Consider the following 19,864-nt stretch of genomic DNA (forward strand, 5'->3'; position numbering starts at 1 on the left):
AACTCATTTCACCTCGCTACAGACTATATACACGGACATACAACGAGTTGAAAGTACAGTCACAGTTGTTCAGATATCTCACAAGGAAATTGCAATGAACCAGGATATGAACGTAAGCTATCTAACTGGTCTCAATTTTATTTTTAGATCGATCCACTGTATCCACCAGTCGAAAGGGAAGGAGGCAGAGCATCAGATCCTTCTCCACAAGTGGTATTGATATCGCTTGTGAGCTCAAGCTCGACGGTGGAGCCTTTGACGAAGACATCCCAGTCTAGGTAACAATTTGAATGCCATGATTGGCCATCGACAGTCACGCTCTGCAGCAGTTCGCTTTCATTAAGAGAAGGTTAAAGATACGCGATTGAACTGTAACTGACCTTGACGAAGACAGTTCCGCCAATGCCATCCTGAGGATTGCCCGTGAAATTATTGGCAATGATCGTTGTCGTGGTATTGAAAAGCGGGTTATGAAATGTGACCTTCGGGAAATAGGGTGAAGCGAGAAGGAATTGGCGTGTTGCGGGAAGCGGGTACATGCCCAAGAGGTAGAAAACGGCAAAGCTGGCCATGGCACCTGAGAAAGCATTAGACAACGTCTACTGAAGCTTTTTCAAGACTTGCCAGAATCATCGTTACCCGGAAGACCGCTGACCGAGGTGTTGTAAGACTCAGCAATTATCATCCGGGAACGTTGGGTACTGAGGCCAGGCCGATTGGCGTAGTGGTACATGAAAGGAATTTGCTGAGATGGTTCATCTGTAACATCGAAGTAGTTCTGGATCTAATTCAATCTCCGAGCGTCATTTGCAGTTGGGGTATTTACCTGGTCGAAGATCAAGTTAAGTCGGTTTATGAACGACTCGTTGCCTCCCTGCAACAAAATCAACTTGGCTGTGTCTTGAGGAATATACTAGGGATAGTTTGTCAATGGACTTGGTAAGAGATATATTCGTGATACGCACTTGAGAATACTGAGAGCAAGAAACTGTTAGATGAAAATAACTACGGAGTCTAGTAAAGATACATACCACCATTGGAGATGACTCATAAAAGCCATCGTGGTTTGTAACATCGAGGTAACAGGTTGAGTCTAGAGGATCATTTACGCTGCAATGACGAGGGTCAGTGTAATTCCACTGCCCATCTGCGAAGCGAGGCTAGAAATCAGTGAGTCTTATACTGCGTTGACAATGTTACGGGCGAGAGTGACTTGCCTGCATCATGCCCTTGATCGAGGAATTCCCGGGAAGTGTAACCTTCTCATTCCAGACATTGATGAAGTTTCCCGCTCGAGCTTGGTACTACAATCGCAAAAACTAACGTTCTGGTTTCACACACATGGAGAATGGCAAACCTTGGCTACATCATCCGTTTTGTTGAGAATCTTTGCAACTTGCGAGATGGAAAAGTCACCGAATGAATACTAATCAAAGTAAGCAATAATGAAATCGCAGATTGAACACGCTTCTACCTCTAATGTGCGGGAGACTTGCTTGGTGGCGGTACCTCCCGAGTCATAAACGTCGGAAGGGATGAAGTCTGGAATGACGATCATGATAAGGCACATGATGAATATTGATTTGCTAACTGTATTGTTTCCAGACAGTCGTCTGCCTTCCTTGGAGATTCCAGTTGGGCGGTTGTTCTTCCGCATCAGCAAGAAGGGCAGTGTACAGATCATTAGCTGAGACATTCAGAGCACTAGCATGTTCATGAAATCTACGACAGCAGTCAGTGACCATACAACACTGGGTTTTACGCTCGCTGACTTGACAAGGAATTCTCCGAGAATAGGGTCACCGTCTGTGGCCATATTTTAGAGACGAACCATGCAAACTGGTTTGAGAACTTACTGCTTCCACCTTGGATCCACTGCTGAAGAGTGGCGCCGCGGCACTCAGGCAACCAACCTATTATGAATGAGTTGTATGCATTACTTCACAGTACAGTTGTCTACCTTCATGCTGTTGAATGTTGATCATTCCACGAACGATGCGGGCGAACACCTCGGGGTCATGAAGCGACATTAGAGGATACAGGGTACGGTAAGTATCCCACTGCACTCGAGGCGTTAATAATATGCTACCAATACCACCAAAAGATACCAACATTGCAGTAAAAGGAATCATAGTAAGGCTCGGTGGAACTCCAGTTAGGGTTTTCGCCAGTGTCTACCAATCAAAGTCAACGATCCTGTGCTCGCAAAATGGAACATGGCTTACAATCAGCGGGAGAAATGTGCGTCCTGTAAAGCTAAAGGCCCATGCAGCTCGGGCATATTGTGGCATTCCAAGTACTCACTGATGAGTAGAATAGTTCAGTGATTTCTTTGTCCACGCCCTGAGTATCGACTTGGATTCGGGATAGGAGTTCATTCCATGTTTCTCGTGCTGTTGTGACGGTTTCATCGAAATCGAAGTTCGGGATCTCTGACTCGGCGTTGTCGCAGGCCTGATCTGAGGAAATGAATGAAACACCGACGCGTGCAAGGATGGTCGTATGGATAGAATTCGGAGAGGGCGGAAAAGTCAGCAAAGCACCAATTTCGGACAAGAAGCCTACAACCCATGCGTTTTGAGATACCAAGAGGAAGGGTCAAGTAAATACCAGAGTATAATTGAATGACCTGCGTGCTATTCCGCACAGGAGTATTGCCCAGCCAGACCCCGTATTCAGTGGGAGCCTCGAAGTCATAACCGTCACCTTTGAAATCTACACAAGTGTAGGCGTTGTATCTTCCAGGACCGAACGATGAAGCAAACCTGGCTCCTCCTAGGAATGAAAATGAGGTGGGATATCAGGGAACATCAAGAGACGTTACCTGTGACGCGTCCAGTAGTGGTGTTGATATTAACAACAGGTTCTGTAGCGCTGTTCATGCCGTCGTTGGTGATGTCCACAACAATACGGGGTTCGCGTGAGGACGACGGGAATGTATAACGGTGAAGTGCAGCACGACGTGAAGCAGTCAACTCCACCTGCACTCCAGTAGACTGCGAAGGCTAAGTCGGCGGCATGGTGTAGTAATTTCGCACATACAAGATTCGTGGCGAAGTAACCAGGTGAACCAGCATCGTCGGGAGAACCTTTAATAAGTAGGATGTCATATATTTAGCATACAACCACGACGTGGGTGTAGTTGGTTACCATCAGGAAGGACTTTCCGTAACGTCTTTCTGAAAAACAAGGATGTGTTGCAGGACGCGAATGAGTTGCATTCAGCCAGAGGCCAGAGCTTAAAGTTGGATAGTGATGTGTCCTTCAGGAAATATTAGCTTGTAAGTATGTATAATATTTTGCAGCACCCAAGATGCGCACACCACCAGTCCCTGAATCATGCAGCTGCGAAAAGCCGATAGCGTTGAAAATTGGATTGGCATCATAACCCGCTTGCTGTACAATGGCCGAAACTTAAGGCCTCATGAAGAATGATAAAAATTGGATAACCTTACATTTCCTGGGGAATCAGTATCGAGTCCAACTTTCACCATTCCATGCGGAAGAGTGGCACCTACGCAAAAATCAACAGATGTCAAATATGCGCTGTAGGAGCAAACCGGGGAAAACATGTCCTCCATTGGTTGTGCCGATGAAAACATTGACGAGGCTTGCAGGGTCCGAGTCTGTGATAGTAGTGTTTCCTGGCGAAGATGACGCTTCGTCTGTCTGGGAGCGAACAGTTAATTTCGGACGCGAATGGGTGGCTAATCGCGTGTGTGAATGGGCACTTGAACCAGAGAGCAGAAAAAGTACAGAGAGCAGCACTAGCCAACGGGCCATATTGATGAAGATTCGGCACAAGTGAGAGCACTCTTATTAAAATCAACCGGCATTATAACAAGAGATATTCCCACATCTAGTATCATATTTCGCTGGTAACGAAGAAACCTTGTAATCCCAAGTTGGGTGATTTATGAGAACGATGATGTACGTACTCCATGTATAACAATTAAGCTGCAAATAGAACCCGAGTTCTAGCAAGGATAACGCATCCATTAAGCATACTGCGAGGACTGTCTCTTGCGCATCTGAGCAGACACTTAAAAGTCCGGCGTGAACGAAAGCATGGAGTCAATCGCAAATGAAAAAAAAAACTTGCGAGCTGCGCGCGAAATTGTCGCTCGCACAGTGGAGATGCGAAGGAAAAGAAATAAACCATCAGAAAATGCAGTGGAAGATCACAGGGCGAAAAGGTTGCTCCGAACTTGAGAGTTGAAGTATTAGTCCGACAAAGTCAGTTTGATTGAACAATGAGAGGGTGTAAGTTGGACTTTTGCCATTTAAGGCCAGCGACTCTAGTGGCACGGAGATAACGGGGTTTCCACAACATCGAAGTCTGCTAAGTACTTAACGGTGAACAACCCTGCGGCTTATTACAGTACGTCTCGAAGGCGTAGTAGTCTCTGACACGTATCAGTCATGTCAAAGACAGAACGCGAAGATGCTATATCAGCTATTGTAAGTTGTCCGACGGCTTGATAGTAGTCCGTTAGCGCTAACCGGGAATTCACTGTGCACCAGACATCCAAGATCTTCTCAGCCATGCTGGATGACCTAGCAATGGATGCGGCACTGCAGGCGCACCACCAGCTTCTGCGCAGTAGAGCAGTTTGTCGCATATGTCACACACGGTGCGTCATCAGTGCACTACCAGTGTGAAAACCCACTGACCTGTTGGCAGGTGTGGCTTGGGTATGTTGGCACTTTCGTCCGTCATTTACTATTCCTGACATATTATCCTTCCTCCATAAATCTAGTTCATCCAAATGGGGCCCAGACTATAACACCGCAATCGCAGTCTATCCTTCACGGCGATGTCGGAGGAAAGACGGCTTCAAGTACTGGAACCAACACTCCGAACGGAAGTAAATCCGACGGCAACATTTTTTTTGAATGCATGGTCTGCAAGCGTCAAGTAAGCACAGGGCTCAATGAACTTTATATGTTAAACTAAGTCGCCACTCTAGATCTCTTCTAATAGATTTGCCCCACACCTCAGCGCTTGTATGGGGACAGGGACCGGAAGCAGGCGTGCGGCTCCTCGCGGAACAAATCTTAAAGCAAAGTGAGCTACACGCCAATGTCACCGGTCAAACGTACTCAAAATGTCTTCAGAATTCCCATCGAACCTGGCCGGTCAGCGTCTCCATACCCAGGTTCAGAAAATGGCAATGTTTCAGATGATAACTCGAACGGTAAGGGCAAGGCAAAGAGCAAAGGAAAGCGAGCAGGTAACATACTTCTACTTTTTTGCCGATCAGGGAGTGTTTTGATAAACTTGTTGTAGATGACACGGACTTCCATCTGAAGCGAAAACGAGTAGGGACGACGCAACTCCTGTTTGGCCCCGATCTGAATTGCTGTTATTCTAGCCCATATCACCTCAGACATCACCAACGAAAAAGCCCACGAAGAAACTTAAAACAGCAGGTAAAACAGACTTGTTCTTTGCATCGTCTTCTCGTGATCTAAACTCTGACAGGGTCACCGGTGTCTCGCCTTAAAGCAGACCCTGACAGCAACGGCACGATTCCAAGCAACGTGCGAGTCCTTTTTATCATTTTATCCCTTCTTACCCGACTTTACCCAGACTCTTCAAGTCCCTTCATCGTCTTCCCAATCCAAAGTCCCGTCGAAACTTCGTTCCTCGTCTACTGCTTCTTTCCTTGAACGTGAACGTGACCGCTCTTCTACCCCAGGTTCTCAATCATCTGTTGGCACGCCCATTGCGTCAACGTCGTCCGCAATATCAGCGAGGAGCGTTGCAGGTACAGGTCCGCCGAAACGTGGGCGTCCCAAGGGTAGTAAGACAGGGACAGGCAGGGGTGCGTTGGCTGCCCAGCAGAAGCGCCCGAGTCCCCCAAGACCATTACTTCCCCCGCCACCGCCCCCGCCACCAGCGCCTGCTGTGAGAATTGAACAAGACTATCTTGTCGGTAAGTTTCAATGTTACATACATCATTGTCTCTACTTACTCATCAACCAATGGTGCCAGACGTCGAAGGAGACGAGACTGGGTCGTCGACCGATACAGACGGCTGATCGCCATTTTTTTCGGTCTTGTCATTTGTTGCGTGTGCGAACACTTCCTATCTATTTCTGCTCACACATGGACCAGTCCAGTCATGCTGTGTGCCATGTTTATGAAAGCAAGGTCATGATACCCTACTAATCTGTAATACTCTCCGCTGACAATGTTGTTGTTACATATGTTATGTGTTATATGTTATACAAGATGTGAAATTGATTGTTGAATTTATTAGACGCCTACACTTGTTGATATTGTTCATGCGCGGTACTTTCCATCAAAGGGTAAGTAGCCCAGGGAGCTCGAGAGTGAGTATCTTCACTGAGCGGATGTTGGTTGGGGTACAAGGGGCAGTTGACGAGGAAGAGGACTTGGAAGAGCGTTGGTTTATATTCACTAGTTTCGTCAACGCTGTTTCTTGTCTCCGAGGTAGTACAGGGTCAGAGTCGGGGTATGCCATGGACCAAGTTGATATCGTCATGATTGTCGGATGAAGACTAAAACTTTTAAAGGGCGCTGTGATAGTGAAACCTAGTCAAGACTGTCGTGCGCCTGTGTTTCAGTATTTCAGACAGTAATTGTGTAGATTAGGGCCAGGAGCTTTGGTATACTAGCCCAGTGCACTTGCAGATGGTTGTGACCATCAACAAGTATACATATAAGGGTGCAATGAATGTGTGAGAGAAAAATGACACGAGATATCGACTGAATATATCGGAATTATCGACGAGAATGATCATCAACTTCTCAACTTCGTCGCTGCGCAGGGTCACTGCTGGTTCAAATGATGAAGCGATGAGGGAGAGACCGGGATGAGAGACCGGGCATCCGAGCGAGCGTTTTGTAGAAGAAGAGTATCGTCGATGCCTGCCGGCCGGTCGGGTCATGATACAATGGTCGTAATCAATTGAATACGTTCCTGTAAATTCTGCCCATATTTTTGCCATCCGACAGTAATAACGATTCTGCCAAATCGATCAGAATTATGCCCATTAGTATACGCAAGATGTATAAAAGCTGGCCGTCGTCCTATAGTGTTGCCCCATCCTTGAAGACATCATTTGAGATCCCCCTCAGAAGAATCCATATCACCTCGCACAGAACATGCGTTTCTCCTTCCTCCCCGTTGTTGTTGCTTTGATAGCATCGATGACTGTCAGTGCATGTAGCCAAACACCTTGCACAACAAGTGCAGATTGTTGCACAAGCTATGTTTGTGGAATGGAAGTGAGTATGAGCTTGTCACCGTGCAACCAGACATTACTCACCTGCGCGCCTCAGAATGGTGGTTTGTTCTGCATGGCGGAGCCGGCAGTCCGAGCGTTACGTTACGACAGATCTGGAGCATAACCTGAAGCATAACCTATCGTCTACCAAAAGTGAGAGGTCAGGATGAGAGACCTGGAAAAAATGGAGGGCAAGGGTTGCTCGACATCGACACAATAGCTCAAAGGTTGTTTCGTCGCTGATAAGAAAAGATACGTAATGTTGTGGAGAAATACATTTGTACCGCCAAAACCGTGAAAGTCACCAGTTGCAGTTGATCATCGGTGATTAGCGATGTCGAGTTCGTCTCAAGTGGATATAATATAACACCTTGCAGTACGCTGCCTTCTGTGCTTGTCTCTGATCGCACTAACGGTAGTTCAGTGAACGTTAGCTATGTAGATGCTGTGACACGCATACCACCATTATTTCCGCGTCAAGTCTTGCCCATATCGTCCGCCCTATCCACACATATCGTTCCCCATCAAGCTTCACCGTATCGGTGTCATGTAAACCTTACCAAGGCCGCATCAGACGTGGCCTTTAGTCGCCTTAAGTCTCAATCGGAAACTAGTCAGAAGTGCAAACATCAATTTTCAGTGAAGCTAGTAGTGCAACAGCCGTGTCACGTCCGCGGCAGGCAAAAATGAGGCAGCGAACACAAGATCACAGAATGAAACAGCTCTTTCAATACTGGCAGCACGCAAATAGCACAAGTGGAGCAGTTTGGATTTCCGAATTGTGAAGAGTGGAGCACTGCGAAGAGATAGATTCAGAGACCGTTTAAATCAGTAATTCATGCGGGAGAACTCACGTATCATGAACTATACCCCTAACACAATACAGCCCGAGAGAACTCGGCACGTGGCAAACCCAGCAAACGTTTTCCATGCTACACACTGATGCCGGTCGACACATGCACACGCTCTTCAAAGGCAATTGAAGTCATGCCAGGACCCCTTTCGGAGTCAGCCACAAGCTTCGCGTGATATTCTCGAACGCCAAGGATCAGGCGTGGTCCCAGCACGCACATCACTGTGACTATGAAAGTTTGAGCCAAACCAAAATAAATCTGATGTTCCGTGACAACTGTGTCCTGTAGTAATGATCAACGACGTTCGCATGCAAAAGGCAGAGTCACATTCACATACCGCTATGGCCGTTAGAAGCGCATAAGGGAGGATAAAGCCAGAAACAACAACAAAACTGAAGGTGCAGAACTTCAGCGGAGAAAGGAGGATCATATTCGCATCCTCACCTCGCAAAGTAAATTACGTGAGTTTTTGTTAACACCGCGAAACAGTCTCTGACATCAAGCCATCCTGTCAACGGTCGCTGCAGCTCACGGAGGCGTTTGAAAGCAATCCGGATTGCGAGACATAATGCAAGGACCTCCCATACAGCGGGGAGAATCCAAGTCATCAAAGCCAGAAGTAGATTATCCGAGCCTTCTTGAAAGTCAGAAGCGCACTGAGCGATGCCAAAGAGGATGAACACTTCTGTGTTTGCAAATGAGCTTTACACATTCTAGTCCACCATTTCGCCAAAATGAAAGCTTACCCGACGAAACACGACTCGTAACCATTGCGGTGATCACTCCATCAGTAATGTTGACAGCCAGGAAAATGATGCTGAGAGATATCAGTACTTTTTTGGATTGCTGATGCAACGCATGTAACCGAGCGATCATGATGACTTGCACTATGCGTCAGTTCAGTCAAAATAATGCAGCTGCGTAGCTCACCACCCAACATTGCAGTCACCGCAACATTCAGCCAACATAGTGCGTCGAACATCGTACGGCCTAGAAAATCAAGTGATGTTGGTTAACAGCCTCAGATGATCACAGACTTTAGACAAACTCACAACTATGACAGTATTATGTTGAACCAAGAAGCTCGGTAACTCACTCACCCCTGCAGGGGAGTACAATTAATTGGATATGGATGGCAAGCAGCGGTGCAGAATACTCACTGAATCTGTCACTGAAGTTCTTGGAAGAGATACTGCATGCTGTCGATCAGAGGAAATATATGCAGTGTATGTGCATAGACATACACTGGATATTAATGCTGAGTATGAGAGTCAGCTGATTAACACAACACCGATTGCTTAGCCATCCAAACATACATAGCATGTGATATACCAGCACAACGGACCTAGAATATTGTCGAGTCGGTACAACGTCTTGACCACACTTCAACAACACGAAATACGTACACCGAGATACAGAACAGTCATGAATGACCAACGTTGCCTCTGCCGCGCGTTAATTGTATTTCCATGTGTTTTCTGAAGCGAGCTCTGCTCACCCAGACCAGTTCGACCTATAAATATGCGATCAGCGAGATGGTTGCTTCGGTAATGATACCGACCTACCTCTCGTCCGAACGTCAATGCTGGAACACACCATAAGTATACCAGTATACCGTGATACTTGAATACTATCTTGCTTACCCCAATCATACATCAGCCCAAAAGAGAAGGCAGCTGCAAAACCGCAGGGTTAGATTATCACATGGTCATGCTTCGTCCAACTGGTTCTCTACGAACCAACAACATAACTGGTCATTTGGGTCGAAAGCATGAACGGCCACCAGGCGGAATCATTTGATACTAGGGTCATGCTGTTAGAGGATGAATGTGCACCCAGTGATGGGCGGTCTTAGTCTGTGCTAAATATGAATCTCACCAGGCAGCGCATCACTGCCAAAACAAGAAGTTAACTATAGGAATGGTGTATATCCCTGCTTTGAATGCCTGAACGCCGATCAGCGCCAGCGCTCAGCTTCATCTCTACTTTGCTCACCCGGGCCGGGGAGCATAACAGGAGTCCAAGGTCACTCGACACGGTCACATTCTGTTGGCATGAAAGTAGAAAAGTCACAAGCGAAAAGTAGGGGAGATTCAAATAGAGCGAACGGATAAGTCACCTGTCCCACCCGGGCTGCTAACGACCCCTCAGATTATACCTCTCCATACCTACTAATTCTTGTGCTCCTCAGCACCTTCCGAGTCAAGTTTGTTGTGCTTTGCCGCAGCCATCGGACTATACTGTCACAAGTATAGTCAGCGCGGTGTGGCTCTGATGAAAACCAATGTAAAACACAGCATCAAATCAATCATGCACATGGTGATTATAGATGCACAGCCAGATACATTTCGAGGGATGTCAGCACTAGAACCATACGGTGATGGTGTCGGGCGTCAGTACATCAGTACCGTAGCGGCGTTACATATATAGTTTAAACTCCGCACGGGTCGGCCCCGCTGAGCCCCACCTCAAACATCTCACTTATTCTCGGCGAACTGCAAAAATATCAGATGCAAAATGTTAATTCTACCTTACTGGCACGGCAGCCACAGGCTGTTGTTGTGCTGCTGGAACTGGATAAACCACAAAGTTATCTCAGAGTTGTTCATCGATAGTTAACTCGTGCTTGACCCTTCTTGCGCTCTTCAACTTCGTACAGGTTTGTTCCGACTCGAACTTCAAAGCTTCAGTGACGGCCCGTTCATCCTCAGTGATTTGTTATCGGACTTTTCGCAGATCTAGGCACAGGTAGTAGGCCTGCGAACCAGTTATCTTCTTCAGCCTGCCCCCCAATCTCCACAGGCTGTTCTGTCCATCATGTCTGACAACCCATCATTCGTGCTCAAGGGCATCCTGGATACTGAGATCAAAAGCCAGTTCCAGAGAGTTAGTCTACTATCTTTGGCCAGTTCACGCTCGCTTACTTGATCGTTCTATCTTGTGAAGTTGGCGCCAATGAGATCCTCGTGGAAGTGAAGAAGACTGGTGCGTTCACAAAACCTCTTTGTCCCTCGTTATTCTCCCAAAGCTCATTCGTGGCGATGAAGGAATTTGCGGCACCGACGTATGCCCCTGTCAATTTTTTCTGTACCAGGACAACAAATCATCGCCTGCAGGTGCACTTTCTCGTCCATGGAAGTGTTGGCAATTTTATCGTAGAGAAGCCTATGGTCAGTTACTTTTTGTCGAAATTCATGACCAAGCCTCATCGTTAGCTATCAGGTGCTGGGTCATGAGTCAGCAGGCGTGGTGTCGAAAGGTAGGTCTATAGTTTATTTAGAATGATCATTTGTCGCAACCCTCGTTCTTTAGTTGGTCCCGGCGTGACCAATGTCAAGGTGGGTGACCGAGTGGCTATGGAACCTGCCGCAACATGCCGCAAGTGTGAAGCTTGCAAGGAAGGTCGCTACCAGGCGAGCATGGTTGTCCACCCCAATTTTAGTTTTTGACGCCCGAGAAGATCTGCCCCGATATCATATGTGCTGCTACTCCCCCCACAGACGGCACTCTCACTCGTTATTACCGCCTCCCGTCTGATCTCGCTTACCCACTTCCACCAAGTCCCAGTCTTGAGGATGGAGCACTGGTGAGCGATTGACCACAATGTATTTTATTTACTGTTGACCCTATTCTAGATGGAACCTCTTTCCGTGGCAGTCCATGCTGTCTCGAAACTCGGTGCTTTGCGGTCAAACCAGTCCGTTGCCGTCTTTGGTTGTGGACCAGTTGGACTTCTATGTATGGCCGTCGCGAAAGCTCTGGGTGCTTCCCGCGTTATTGCTGTGGATGTCATTCCTGACCGCCTCGAGTTTGCTAAAACATACGCTGCAACTGATACCTTCCTACCTCCTTCTATCGATAAGGGCGAGTCGGGGGTCGAGTTCTCAATACGCAATGCCCAGACAATGAAGGAGAAGCTTGGCATTGCTGAGAATGGATCTCGGGCGATTGACTTGGTTTTGGATGCTTCTGGCGTAGAGGTCGCTATCCAGACAGGTATCCGGATCGCCAAGAGTGGTGGTACCTTCGTTCAAGTAATTTGAAATCCACTGTAGTGAAAGATCTATCTGATTGGTTATGATTAGGTCGGCATAGGTAATCGCGATATCACCATTGACATGTTTGCTGTCCTTTGCAAGGAGCTCGTTCTCAAGGGTTCCTTACGTTACGGAGCAAGCACTCGCTGTTTTCTCCGTGGGATTACTTGATCTATCTCTAACAAAGCCTGGCGACTACTCTCTCGCCATTGCCCTTGTTGCATCAGGCAAGGTCGACGTCAAGTCCCTGGTATCGCACCGGTATGTCCACTATCGTAACTGCTATCCAATGTCGTGTTAACAGTCACAATAGTTTCTCATTCAGGCAGGCATGTGAGGCATTTGAAATCACTCGCAACGGCAAGAGTCCCGATGGAAAAGGGGTTATCAAGGTCATGATCTCCGGTCCTGACGTCGACATCAATGAGGTTTGAAAATCACAGCGTCTATCATGGACGCTACACCGAGGCGGATTTTTTGATGTTGTTCTGTTCTTGTGATCGCATTGAAAGTGGATCCAAGGGGGGTTGGTACATGACGTTGACACGAATGGCTTCCACAGGAACAAACACTCTATGTAAATATACACTACTCTATGGCCAAAAATTTGATGTCCGAATCGAGGTGTCTATAACATTCTTTGATGGCTTCTCTAGGTTCACACAGAACTTGAAACGCGCACAGGCAGAGACGAGGGGAAGAAGAGCCAAAGGACGAACATGGCCACATTTTGAGAGACTGTTACATAGCAGAAGACTCTCATGCCGTCCTTGTTTGAGATTATACCGGTGATGAAGGGGAGCACGGCTTAAACACTTCGGTTAGCCTGAAAGAGTATAACACAAGTCGAATAACGTACCACTTCCTGCGCTAGCAACAGCAGTGCTGATATAGAAGTCCCGGTCAGTTATGTCTGGAATGCTGTGACGAGGCCACTCACAGAATAGCCATTGAAACCATGTGCACGTCTCTCGGAAGGATATCGTTACAAAGGCCCAGTGTCCCGGGAAATATAGGCCCATACATCAAACCCACCACGGCGGATGAAAGGGCGTTCTCGATTGTCGAGTCAACAAACCAAATAAGGATGGTCATGAGGAAGGAAACGCCTGGATATTGTTATGAAGTCAGGGTGTCAGTCTGAGGAGCAGGCCCTCATCGACGAACCTCTGAAGGTTAGCAATCAGTAACTTTTCAGAGTCATAAATGGAGTGACGGACGTGCATGCATGAATAATGCGTTTGCGTTGGGTAAAGGTCAAGCTGCCGAACACATCAAAAATTAGACAAGGCCATGAGGATGCCCTGCGACCGACCTTGTGCAATAGTATCCCCATAAAATTCTGCCAGCGGCCATACCTCCCCAAAAGCCACTACTGACGTATCCGACAGTATTTGGACTAGAACCCTGGTGCATGTTCAAAATGGGACAGTAGTAACTAGATAAACAGAAACACACTCGATTGGTAAGGAGATAGGTAACGATCTGCGAGAACTCATTCAAGATTCTGTTCAGTGCTCAAGTCCGAATGGACAACTCACAAATCCTTGAAAAGTGGTTTCGCTACCGCTGTAAATAAACGCGAACAACGAAAAGGCCCATTGGTATGGCATCGACAAAGCCAGGAAGAGAGCTAGGAGAATATTAGTATTGCAGATTATGTTCAGCAACAGTGACCGCACTATTGGGTGGGGACTGAGTATCAACACGGCGGGTAGAGGAATCTCGGACTTTCTCTGCATGCGATGGTTGTATCGTCGTGTCAGTCCCAGGGCTGTTGGCACTCTGCGTAATTTTCATAGCGTCGAGTGCGACCTTGCAGTCTGCCAGAAACTCGTTGCGTGTCGGACGGAAAGAAAAGATGATCAAGCTTAAAGCAACTGCAGAAATAACTAAGGAGCCAAGATAAAAATGCTTCCAGGGAATTCCCTCTGCCATGAGTGTTTGGCACACAAGCGGCGCTGAAAATGACCCAATACCTGAAAGACATGAGCAGCATTATCATACAGACACACATCACTGCTTACACCAACATCCCAGTAAAACCCCAAGGGGCTTCTTGGGTGTAGACACAACGTAAAAATTCCTGCAACTTTTTAGCATCAGGAAGATACCATAGCGCAACGCTCACGATGATGCTAAAACAACCCGCATAAGTGAAACATTAAGATCAAAACAAGTGCTCACCGGTCCAGAAAGAGCGTGCAAACGCGGCAATAGCATATGCCAGAAATAACGCGGGATAATTACGAGCGGTACCCATGACAACAAAGAACAGAGGATGAAGGAGACCTCCAAGGACGAGCAAGGAAAATCGTGCTTTTGCGGGTGAATATCCGACACCGCAAGGGAGAGCTGCTGACACATTCCTGGTGAACAGGCGATCAAAAAACGGAACGGCGGGAAAATAGGTGTGTTGATCCAAAGTCGGGTAAAATTGACCAAGGAAGTCGACGATTCGTTCAAGCAGGATGGTGCCGATCACAGACCTAAGGGATAATTATCGGTATTTTATAGATATTTTGGCGAGAGAAGCTTACCCGACCGTACTGCCTGTAAACAATAAGGAGCACATCGTATAGCTCAAACCAAAGTCTTTCTCGAATGCTGGTAGAACAACGCTGAATAAGACATCAGGAGCAAACCGAAAACAAACATACAGGGAAGAACAGTAGCGGTGACTAAGAAGTTTGATGAGCGTGGTTTACAAACTTAAACCGTGGACTGACCTCCATCACCCCATCCGCAGACAAAATATATGAAGTAGGTAGTCAATAATCTTTGAGTCACATGCTCGAACTCAAGGCTAGGTGTCGACACCTCTACCTCCTTTTCGAATGAATTTTTGCGACTCCACGCATCAGTGGGGAAAACGTTTACATACGTAGCCGTCGAGGGGGTTCTTGCCAAGGACTCAGGAGAGAAAGCGTTTTCGTGATCGTCCAGACCAGGATGGGACAATTGCGTAATAGTTTTTTCGAAAGTTGCGCCGGTTTTCGAAGACTCTGTCAACAATCGAGTCTCGACTACAATATTCGCGCCAAGTGAATGCCCATGATGAGCATCATGTGATAAAAATGATGGGGCAACAGGCAGTTTATTGGGCGGATACCAACAGCGATCAGGAAGTGTGATTAATTCTGGGTGGGAGTCAGTGACTTGCGACTGCGGAGAATCCATGAGGATGTTCGGTGAAAGACGTCCACTCACAGAGAGCAATTTTATAGTAGCTTTGAGGTAGACATAGGGACATTCAAGCCCCGCCAAGTGGTGCTGAGATTCTACGTGTGAGAGAGATATATGAGCGTATGAAGCCTCTGGAATGTATGTGGAGTCGCAATCGGGCCGTGAAGCTCGATTCAAGTAGTCAGTTTTCCTTGAAATTCCCTGCTTGCATGCCTCTATCTATCCATATGATGTAGATTGATGTGTGGGCAACTAGTACGTACCCGTGATATGTGCAGCTGAGACTCTGACATGTTGCCGGCCGAAAAAGATACGCGCAAGTTAACCATAACTAGCAGAGGATATTCCTATTAAGAACGTATCAACAAACTGTTTGGGGCCTGTGGTTCCGAGCAGGAGTACTGGTTGTGGGTACAATTTGGAGGTCAGACCACCGTACAAGGTCGTATGCATCGTCATCTAGAAGCAGTGGTCACCTTCAGTAAGCAATTATGCTACCACATAGAGCGATTTTAGTATTTTAGATACAAGAACTTACCAGTTGGAGTTCTCGGATATTGAGTCTTCAGCGTTGTAAGCGTTGAAGTCAAAGAAGGGAATCCTAAAAAGGCAAACTACTTGGTTTGACGAAGTCCTGCTCGTGGTTCTCATACTGAGTTACTTGGCTGCATATTATATCACACTTGGAAATTTTTCACTTACCATATAGATAGTTCTAACCGACCGCTTCCCAGCATCCTCGATGAAAAAAAGTCTGCCTCACACTAGCGAGTCACGACATATTTGGTTGTCTTACCCATATCCAATTTGCTGGTTTTTGGCTTAGGCCAGCTCACTTGAAGTTGAGGTCGGCGGATCTACAATGAGCACGCGGAACACCGACTGATCCACTTAATTGACTCTAGTGAAGAATGGAAACTCGTGAGTCGGCGTCCACTGGCACACTTCAAGTTCAATATAACTTCTTTATCAGAAATAACTTGAACTGGTTAGTTCGTTGAAGACGTATACGTTGCACTCATTTGTATGCATAGGCAACTACATTCGTTCGGCGCTCCCACTGGTCCAAAAGAGTATGCAACTTTTGCATGTTTCTTTCCTGGATGAATCAGGTTACCACACTATTTTTCCGACACGGAGCATGATATATCAAGGTTCGAGGAATGCTGTTGCTCAAAAGTATCACATTTGCTTCATTTAAGGAGGGCTCCACCTCTGTGCACATGTTCGAGACACTTCCAAACAAGTATTGGACACCAATTGGCAGGGTGAACATCTGTTTGTGGAATCTATACGACGAACGGACTACTCCCAACCTATATCTTTGTGAATATTGCTGCGAGTTTCATGATTCCGGCATGCCATGCCATTGTTACTCCGATACTGATTATTCGAGAGCTTATTATCATCGTGGTCACACTTTTAATTATAGACCTTAGTCGGGCGCTTGAGGGAAATTATTCTCACGGTTAGAACAGTGCGGCAAACACAAAAGCTGTGGTGACCGCTGGTGGTGGCTATCTTACAATTAGTTGTGACAAGTACTGCCATCGCGCCCAAGCTGTGATCTCACACTCTTTTCTATCATTACACTCGCAGGACGATCCGAAACATTCACAAATTTCTTAAACTCACTCTCTTTTCATCTCCCAACAATGTCACGCCCGTTCACAACCTACGGGGATCACTCAACAGACTATCTATCCACACAACATCCCGATTCATCTTCTTCAGACTACTTCAAGTCTTCGTATAACGACGACGTCAGCGATCTCATTGACCAATATGCGGAGCCGTATTCAAGAACTTCACGGCATCAGACTTTTGCTGTATCGACTGACCCATTGGACGATTCATCTGATTCACGAGACCGCTCTTTCTCTATGGACCAGAAAGTATCATATCCGGTTGATAAAGTTGTAGAGGATGATGCCGAACTAGACCCTTCGAATCATGACTACCCTCCAACACCGAAGCAGGAGAAGCCGATCGACACCAGGAGTTGTTGGGCAAAAGTCAGCACTACTGTCTCGCAGATACCAGTTGTTTTTACTGAAATTCATCTAGATTCTTCCCGACTCCTGGGCATGTCGACTGTTTGTCCTAACTGTGGTGGTCGAGACCGCAGTGGATCTGGCCATCGAGAGTGACTTGTTTGTTCGATTGCAGGATGACTCGGGAAAACTGGCAGTATATCTCAGCGTATTCGCACTTGCCCAGTACGTGTTCGAACATCTTTCAACGTCTTAATTTGACGTCATTTTACAATTTAGTATCTTCCAACTTGTCATGGCGGTTGATGCAGTGTATGCGCGCAATACTCTGCAATTTTTGTCTCTCATGTAAGCACACATCTAACTTTTTCCTTACAATGGCATATTTCTGACACTTGGTTTACAGCATATTCAACCTTCTTTTCCTGCTATACGCCGTTATTGAAATCGGCGAAATCAAGAACTCGACAACAACTTCCGCCGGCTTTGTACATGTACCAGTGACTGTTCTCACTGACATCATACCTGCCGTCATATCCACCGCGGAGATAGCATACATCGGTCTTGGTTGGAAAATCTATAACGAGTTCGGCTGGAAGGTTTACAAGTTTCTGGGTGCCGACCGCCGCATCAAGAAAATGTATGCCACATATCAGATCTTCGAATGTCTTGTCAAGTTCGACGTTTTCTTTTGGGTCGGCTTCTCCGTGCAGTTCATATGGTTGGTCCTCCAGAAGAACGATTGGGAGTACTACGTTACCTGGGCAGCTCTCCCGTTATCAATTCTCCTCCTCATCGAAGGCCACCTTGCTGTGCGTCACGAGAATAAGTGGATGATGGGAACTTTTATATTTGGAAGTATAGGCGCTCTGGTCTATTTCTCATACAAAGTGAGTTCTTTTAACAAACTTGCTGCGCAGAGCTCGTTTGCTTATGACGTTTCAGCTTTTCCGGGTCCTTCAGTACAGGACCACGCAATATGCCTCGTACTGGAAACCACTCACCACGTTCTGTAAGTCCTTTGATATATAAATTTTACTGGCAGCTCACGATAATGGTAGCTGCAATCGCAATCGTCCTTCTCGTCATCACGATCATCTTTTCTGTCTTAGTGATGCGTAATTTCGGTCGAGGACTGAAGGCATCAAGTCAGTGATTTCTTTCCCTTCATGGTTTCTTTGACTGATGCGCTGTGTGACAGTTGCAAGAAGTAAAACTCACACACAAGGACATGGCTCTCAACACTTGAACCGAGGACCAATGAGCGCGAACCCAAACCGGATGAGCATCGAATAAAAGCGCACGGACGTAACAGCCACGGACTTGCTTGTATTCTATAGCGCTATTTGCCACTCTTTCGGTTTGACATACTACCCTAACCTTGCCCCGACCAAGATCACATTTGCATTGACGTGTCATCTTCGCATTGCCATGTTTCGCGTTCTTTAGTTTCTTGATTTATAGGTATAAATATTACGAATATATCTGCACGCATGCCAGTAGCATGCATCGCTCTCCGATCTGGATCTGGAGGCTTTGTGTTTCTTCTGGTATTCGTTTTTTTACCCTCCTTTGGAGTTACCTATGCTTTGTGGATATTTTCATGTATCGATGGTATTACAAGATTTACTAGTACATAGTATCACAAGCTAAACGAACTTGGGTAGAACGTGTGACGTGGAAGATGGTGTACTTCATTTTTGTCAATTGGACCCGCATACACATCGCCGTCTTCAGCCTCGGCTGTGTTGAGTCGAAGGGCTTTTAGTAATATTGTTGTTCTCTTTCGAATTCACCCGTTGGTCGGGAAGCGTGGAGCTGGTCTTATACACACCACTATATGTCCCAAAGGTGAGGCACTCCCAGGACCTCCTTTGCACTCTTCATTAATTAATGCTTCAGATACAGAGCAACAAGTGCAGCGCTACGAGACCGTTCAGCTCTCCTGGGTGTGACACCCCCAGCTTCGGGACGCTCCTCACCGTATAACAGCCCGAACCCAGGGCCATCTGGCCACCGCTACGTGGATGACTTGGAAGGTCAGAATGACGAGGCGTTGGAAGGCCTGGCAGCCAAGGTGAAGCTGCTCAAGGATGTAAGTGGTGCTTCCCGTCTCGCCCGTCCATCAAACTCATCGTTTTCACACGAAGATCACCGTTGGCATTGGAAACGAGGTCCGAGAATCGACTGTACAACTCAGTCAGATGGTACGTGCATACTGTTGTTCTACTCATCAGCGGCTCCCAACTTATCATGCGCTCTGTAGAATGACGCATTCGCGGAGACCTCGGGCATCCTAGCTGGCACATTCCGTCGTATGAACAACATGGCACAGCGGCAGGGTTGTCGATGGTTATGGTACATTCTATTTCTCGTGCTTGTATTCTGGTTCTTCATCGTTGTATGGTGGTTTCGGCGGTGACAATCACCCACTACGGGCGTTTATCAATATATCTGGATCAACAGCTTGCTCGGTGTGCCTCTCTTGTCATCCAAATCACCCCATTTCCGTATCCACAGTAAATGCTAATGCAGA

General features: G+C 46.8%; 7 protein-coding genes across 7 annotated transcripts; 4 read left to right on the forward strand and 3 right to left on the reverse strand.

Moving 5' to 3' along the window:
* Positions 1-20: 20 nt before the first annotated feature.
* HD556DRAFT_29898 (glycoside hydrolase family 92 protein) lies at positions 21-3,528 on the reverse strand. Its single transcript, XM_041310185.1, has 22 exons — positions 3,456-3,528; positions 3,322-3,396; positions 3,151-3,262; positions 3,043-3,089; positions 2,825-2,996; positions 2,611-2,775; positions 2,305-2,561; positions 2,226-2,256; positions 2,113-2,174; positions 1,961-2,060; positions 1,857-1,913; positions 1,773-1,806; positions 1,592-1,722; positions 1,475-1,542; positions 1,358-1,426; positions 1,218-1,304; positions 1,032-1,160; positions 966-974; positions 827-913; positions 625-778; positions 381-577; positions 21-320 (listed from the first exon to the last, which is right to left on the reverse strand). The coding sequence occupies exons 1-22, from the start codon at positions 3,492-3,494 to the stop codon at positions 144-146; spliced, it is 2,259 nt and encodes a 752-aa protein (XP_041167802.1). The 5' UTR covers positions 3,495-3,528; the 3' UTR covers positions 21-143.
* A 794-nt stretch (positions 3,529-4,322) lies between these two features.
* Positions 4,323-6,167, forward strand: HD556DRAFT_1318201 (uncharacterized protein). Its single transcript, XM_041301224.1, has 12 exons — positions 4,323-4,461; positions 4,525-4,634; positions 4,685-4,695; positions 4,761-4,918; positions 4,971-5,068; positions 5,119-5,234; positions 5,291-5,322; positions 5,376-5,433; positions 5,486-5,544; positions 5,594-5,939; positions 5,999-6,072; positions 6,122-6,167. The coding sequence occupies exons 1-11, from the start codon at positions 4,423-4,425 to the stop codon at positions 6,043-6,045; spliced, it is 1,074 nt and encodes a 357-aa protein (XP_041167803.1). The 5' UTR covers positions 4,323-4,422; the 3' UTR covers positions 6,046-6,072; positions 6,122-6,167.
* Positions 6,168-8,144: 1,977 nt separating this feature from the next.
* Positions 8,145-10,178, reverse strand: HD556DRAFT_30025 (uncharacterized protein). Its single transcript, XM_041310190.1, has 15 exons — positions 10,107-10,178; positions 9,851-10,057; positions 9,755-9,787; positions 9,677-9,696; positions 9,610-9,624; positions 9,518-9,556; positions 9,428-9,456; positions 9,356-9,369; positions 9,268-9,303; positions 9,042-9,101; positions 8,977-8,992; positions 8,858-8,928; positions 8,556-8,796; positions 8,449-8,503; positions 8,145-8,393 (listed from the first exon to the last, which is right to left on the reverse strand). The coding sequence occupies exons 2-15, from the start codon at positions 9,921-9,923 to the stop codon at positions 8,190-8,192; spliced, it is 906 nt and encodes a 301-aa protein (XP_041167804.1). The 5' UTR covers positions 9,924-10,057; positions 10,107-10,178; the 3' UTR covers positions 8,145-8,189.
* Positions 10,179-10,928: 750 nt separating this feature from the next.
* HD556DRAFT_1223522 (chaperonin 10-like protein) lies at positions 10,929-12,582 on the forward strand (the record flags this gene model as incomplete). Its single annotated transcript, XM_041296891.1, is given in 12 exon segments — positions 10,929-11,001; positions 11,058-11,096; positions 11,159-11,175; positions 11,228-11,281; positions 11,334-11,370; positions 11,424-11,533; positions 11,572-11,697; positions 11,747-12,145; positions 12,197-12,275; positions 12,289-12,296; positions 12,336-12,409; positions 12,462-12,582. The coding sequence occupies 12 exon segments, from the start codon at positions 10,929-10,931 to the stop codon at positions 12,580-12,582; spliced, it is 1,137 nt and encodes a 378-aa protein (XP_041167805.1).
* Positions 12,583-12,806: 224 nt separating this feature from the next.
* On the reverse strand, positions 12,807-15,328 carry HD556DRAFT_1223006 (major facilitator superfamily domain-containing protein; the record flags this gene model as incomplete). The annotated part of the gene is made up of 12 exons (XM_041296850.1): positions 12,807-12,955; positions 13,008-13,033; positions 13,089-13,257; positions 13,340-13,410; positions 13,464-13,555; positions 13,607-13,633; positions 13,690-13,781; positions 13,831-14,127; positions 14,176-14,234; positions 14,326-14,637; positions 14,689-14,769; positions 14,874-15,328. The coding sequence occupies 12 exons, from the start codon at positions 15,326-15,328 to the stop codon at positions 12,807-12,809; spliced, it is 1,830 nt and encodes a 609-aa protein (XP_041167806.1).
* A 1,661-nt stretch (positions 15,329-16,989) lies between these two features.
* On the forward strand, positions 16,990-18,958 carry HD556DRAFT_1453404 (uncharacterized protein; the record flags this gene model as incomplete). Its single annotated transcript, XM_041308087.1, has 7 exons — positions 16,990-17,349; positions 17,402-17,553; positions 17,608-17,676; positions 17,735-18,218; positions 18,274-18,340; positions 18,390-18,476; positions 18,530-18,958. 7 exons carry the CDS (start codon positions 16,990-16,992, stop codon positions 18,622-18,624), a joined length of 1,314 nt encoding a protein of 437 aa, XP_041167807.1. The 3' UTR covers positions 18,625-18,958.
* On the forward strand, positions 18,840-19,813 carry HD556DRAFT_30428 (uncharacterized protein). Its single transcript, XM_041310210.1, has 4 exons — positions 18,840-19,179; positions 19,231-19,423; positions 19,479-19,535; positions 19,595-19,813. The coding sequence occupies exons 1-4, from the start codon at positions 19,169-19,171 to the stop codon at positions 19,748-19,750; spliced, it is 417 nt and encodes a 138-aa protein (XP_041167808.1). The 5' UTR covers positions 18,840-19,168; the 3' UTR covers positions 19,751-19,813.
* Positions 19,814-19,864: the final 51 nt, after the last annotated feature.

This window comes from Suillus plorans (assembly GCF_016647745.1).
Source record: "Suillus plorans strain S12 chromosome Unknown HD556scaffold_1, whole genome shotgun sequence".
NCBI classification, from domain to species: Eukaryota; Fungi; Basidiomycota; class Agaricomycetes; order Boletales; family Suillaceae; genus Suillus; species Suillus plorans.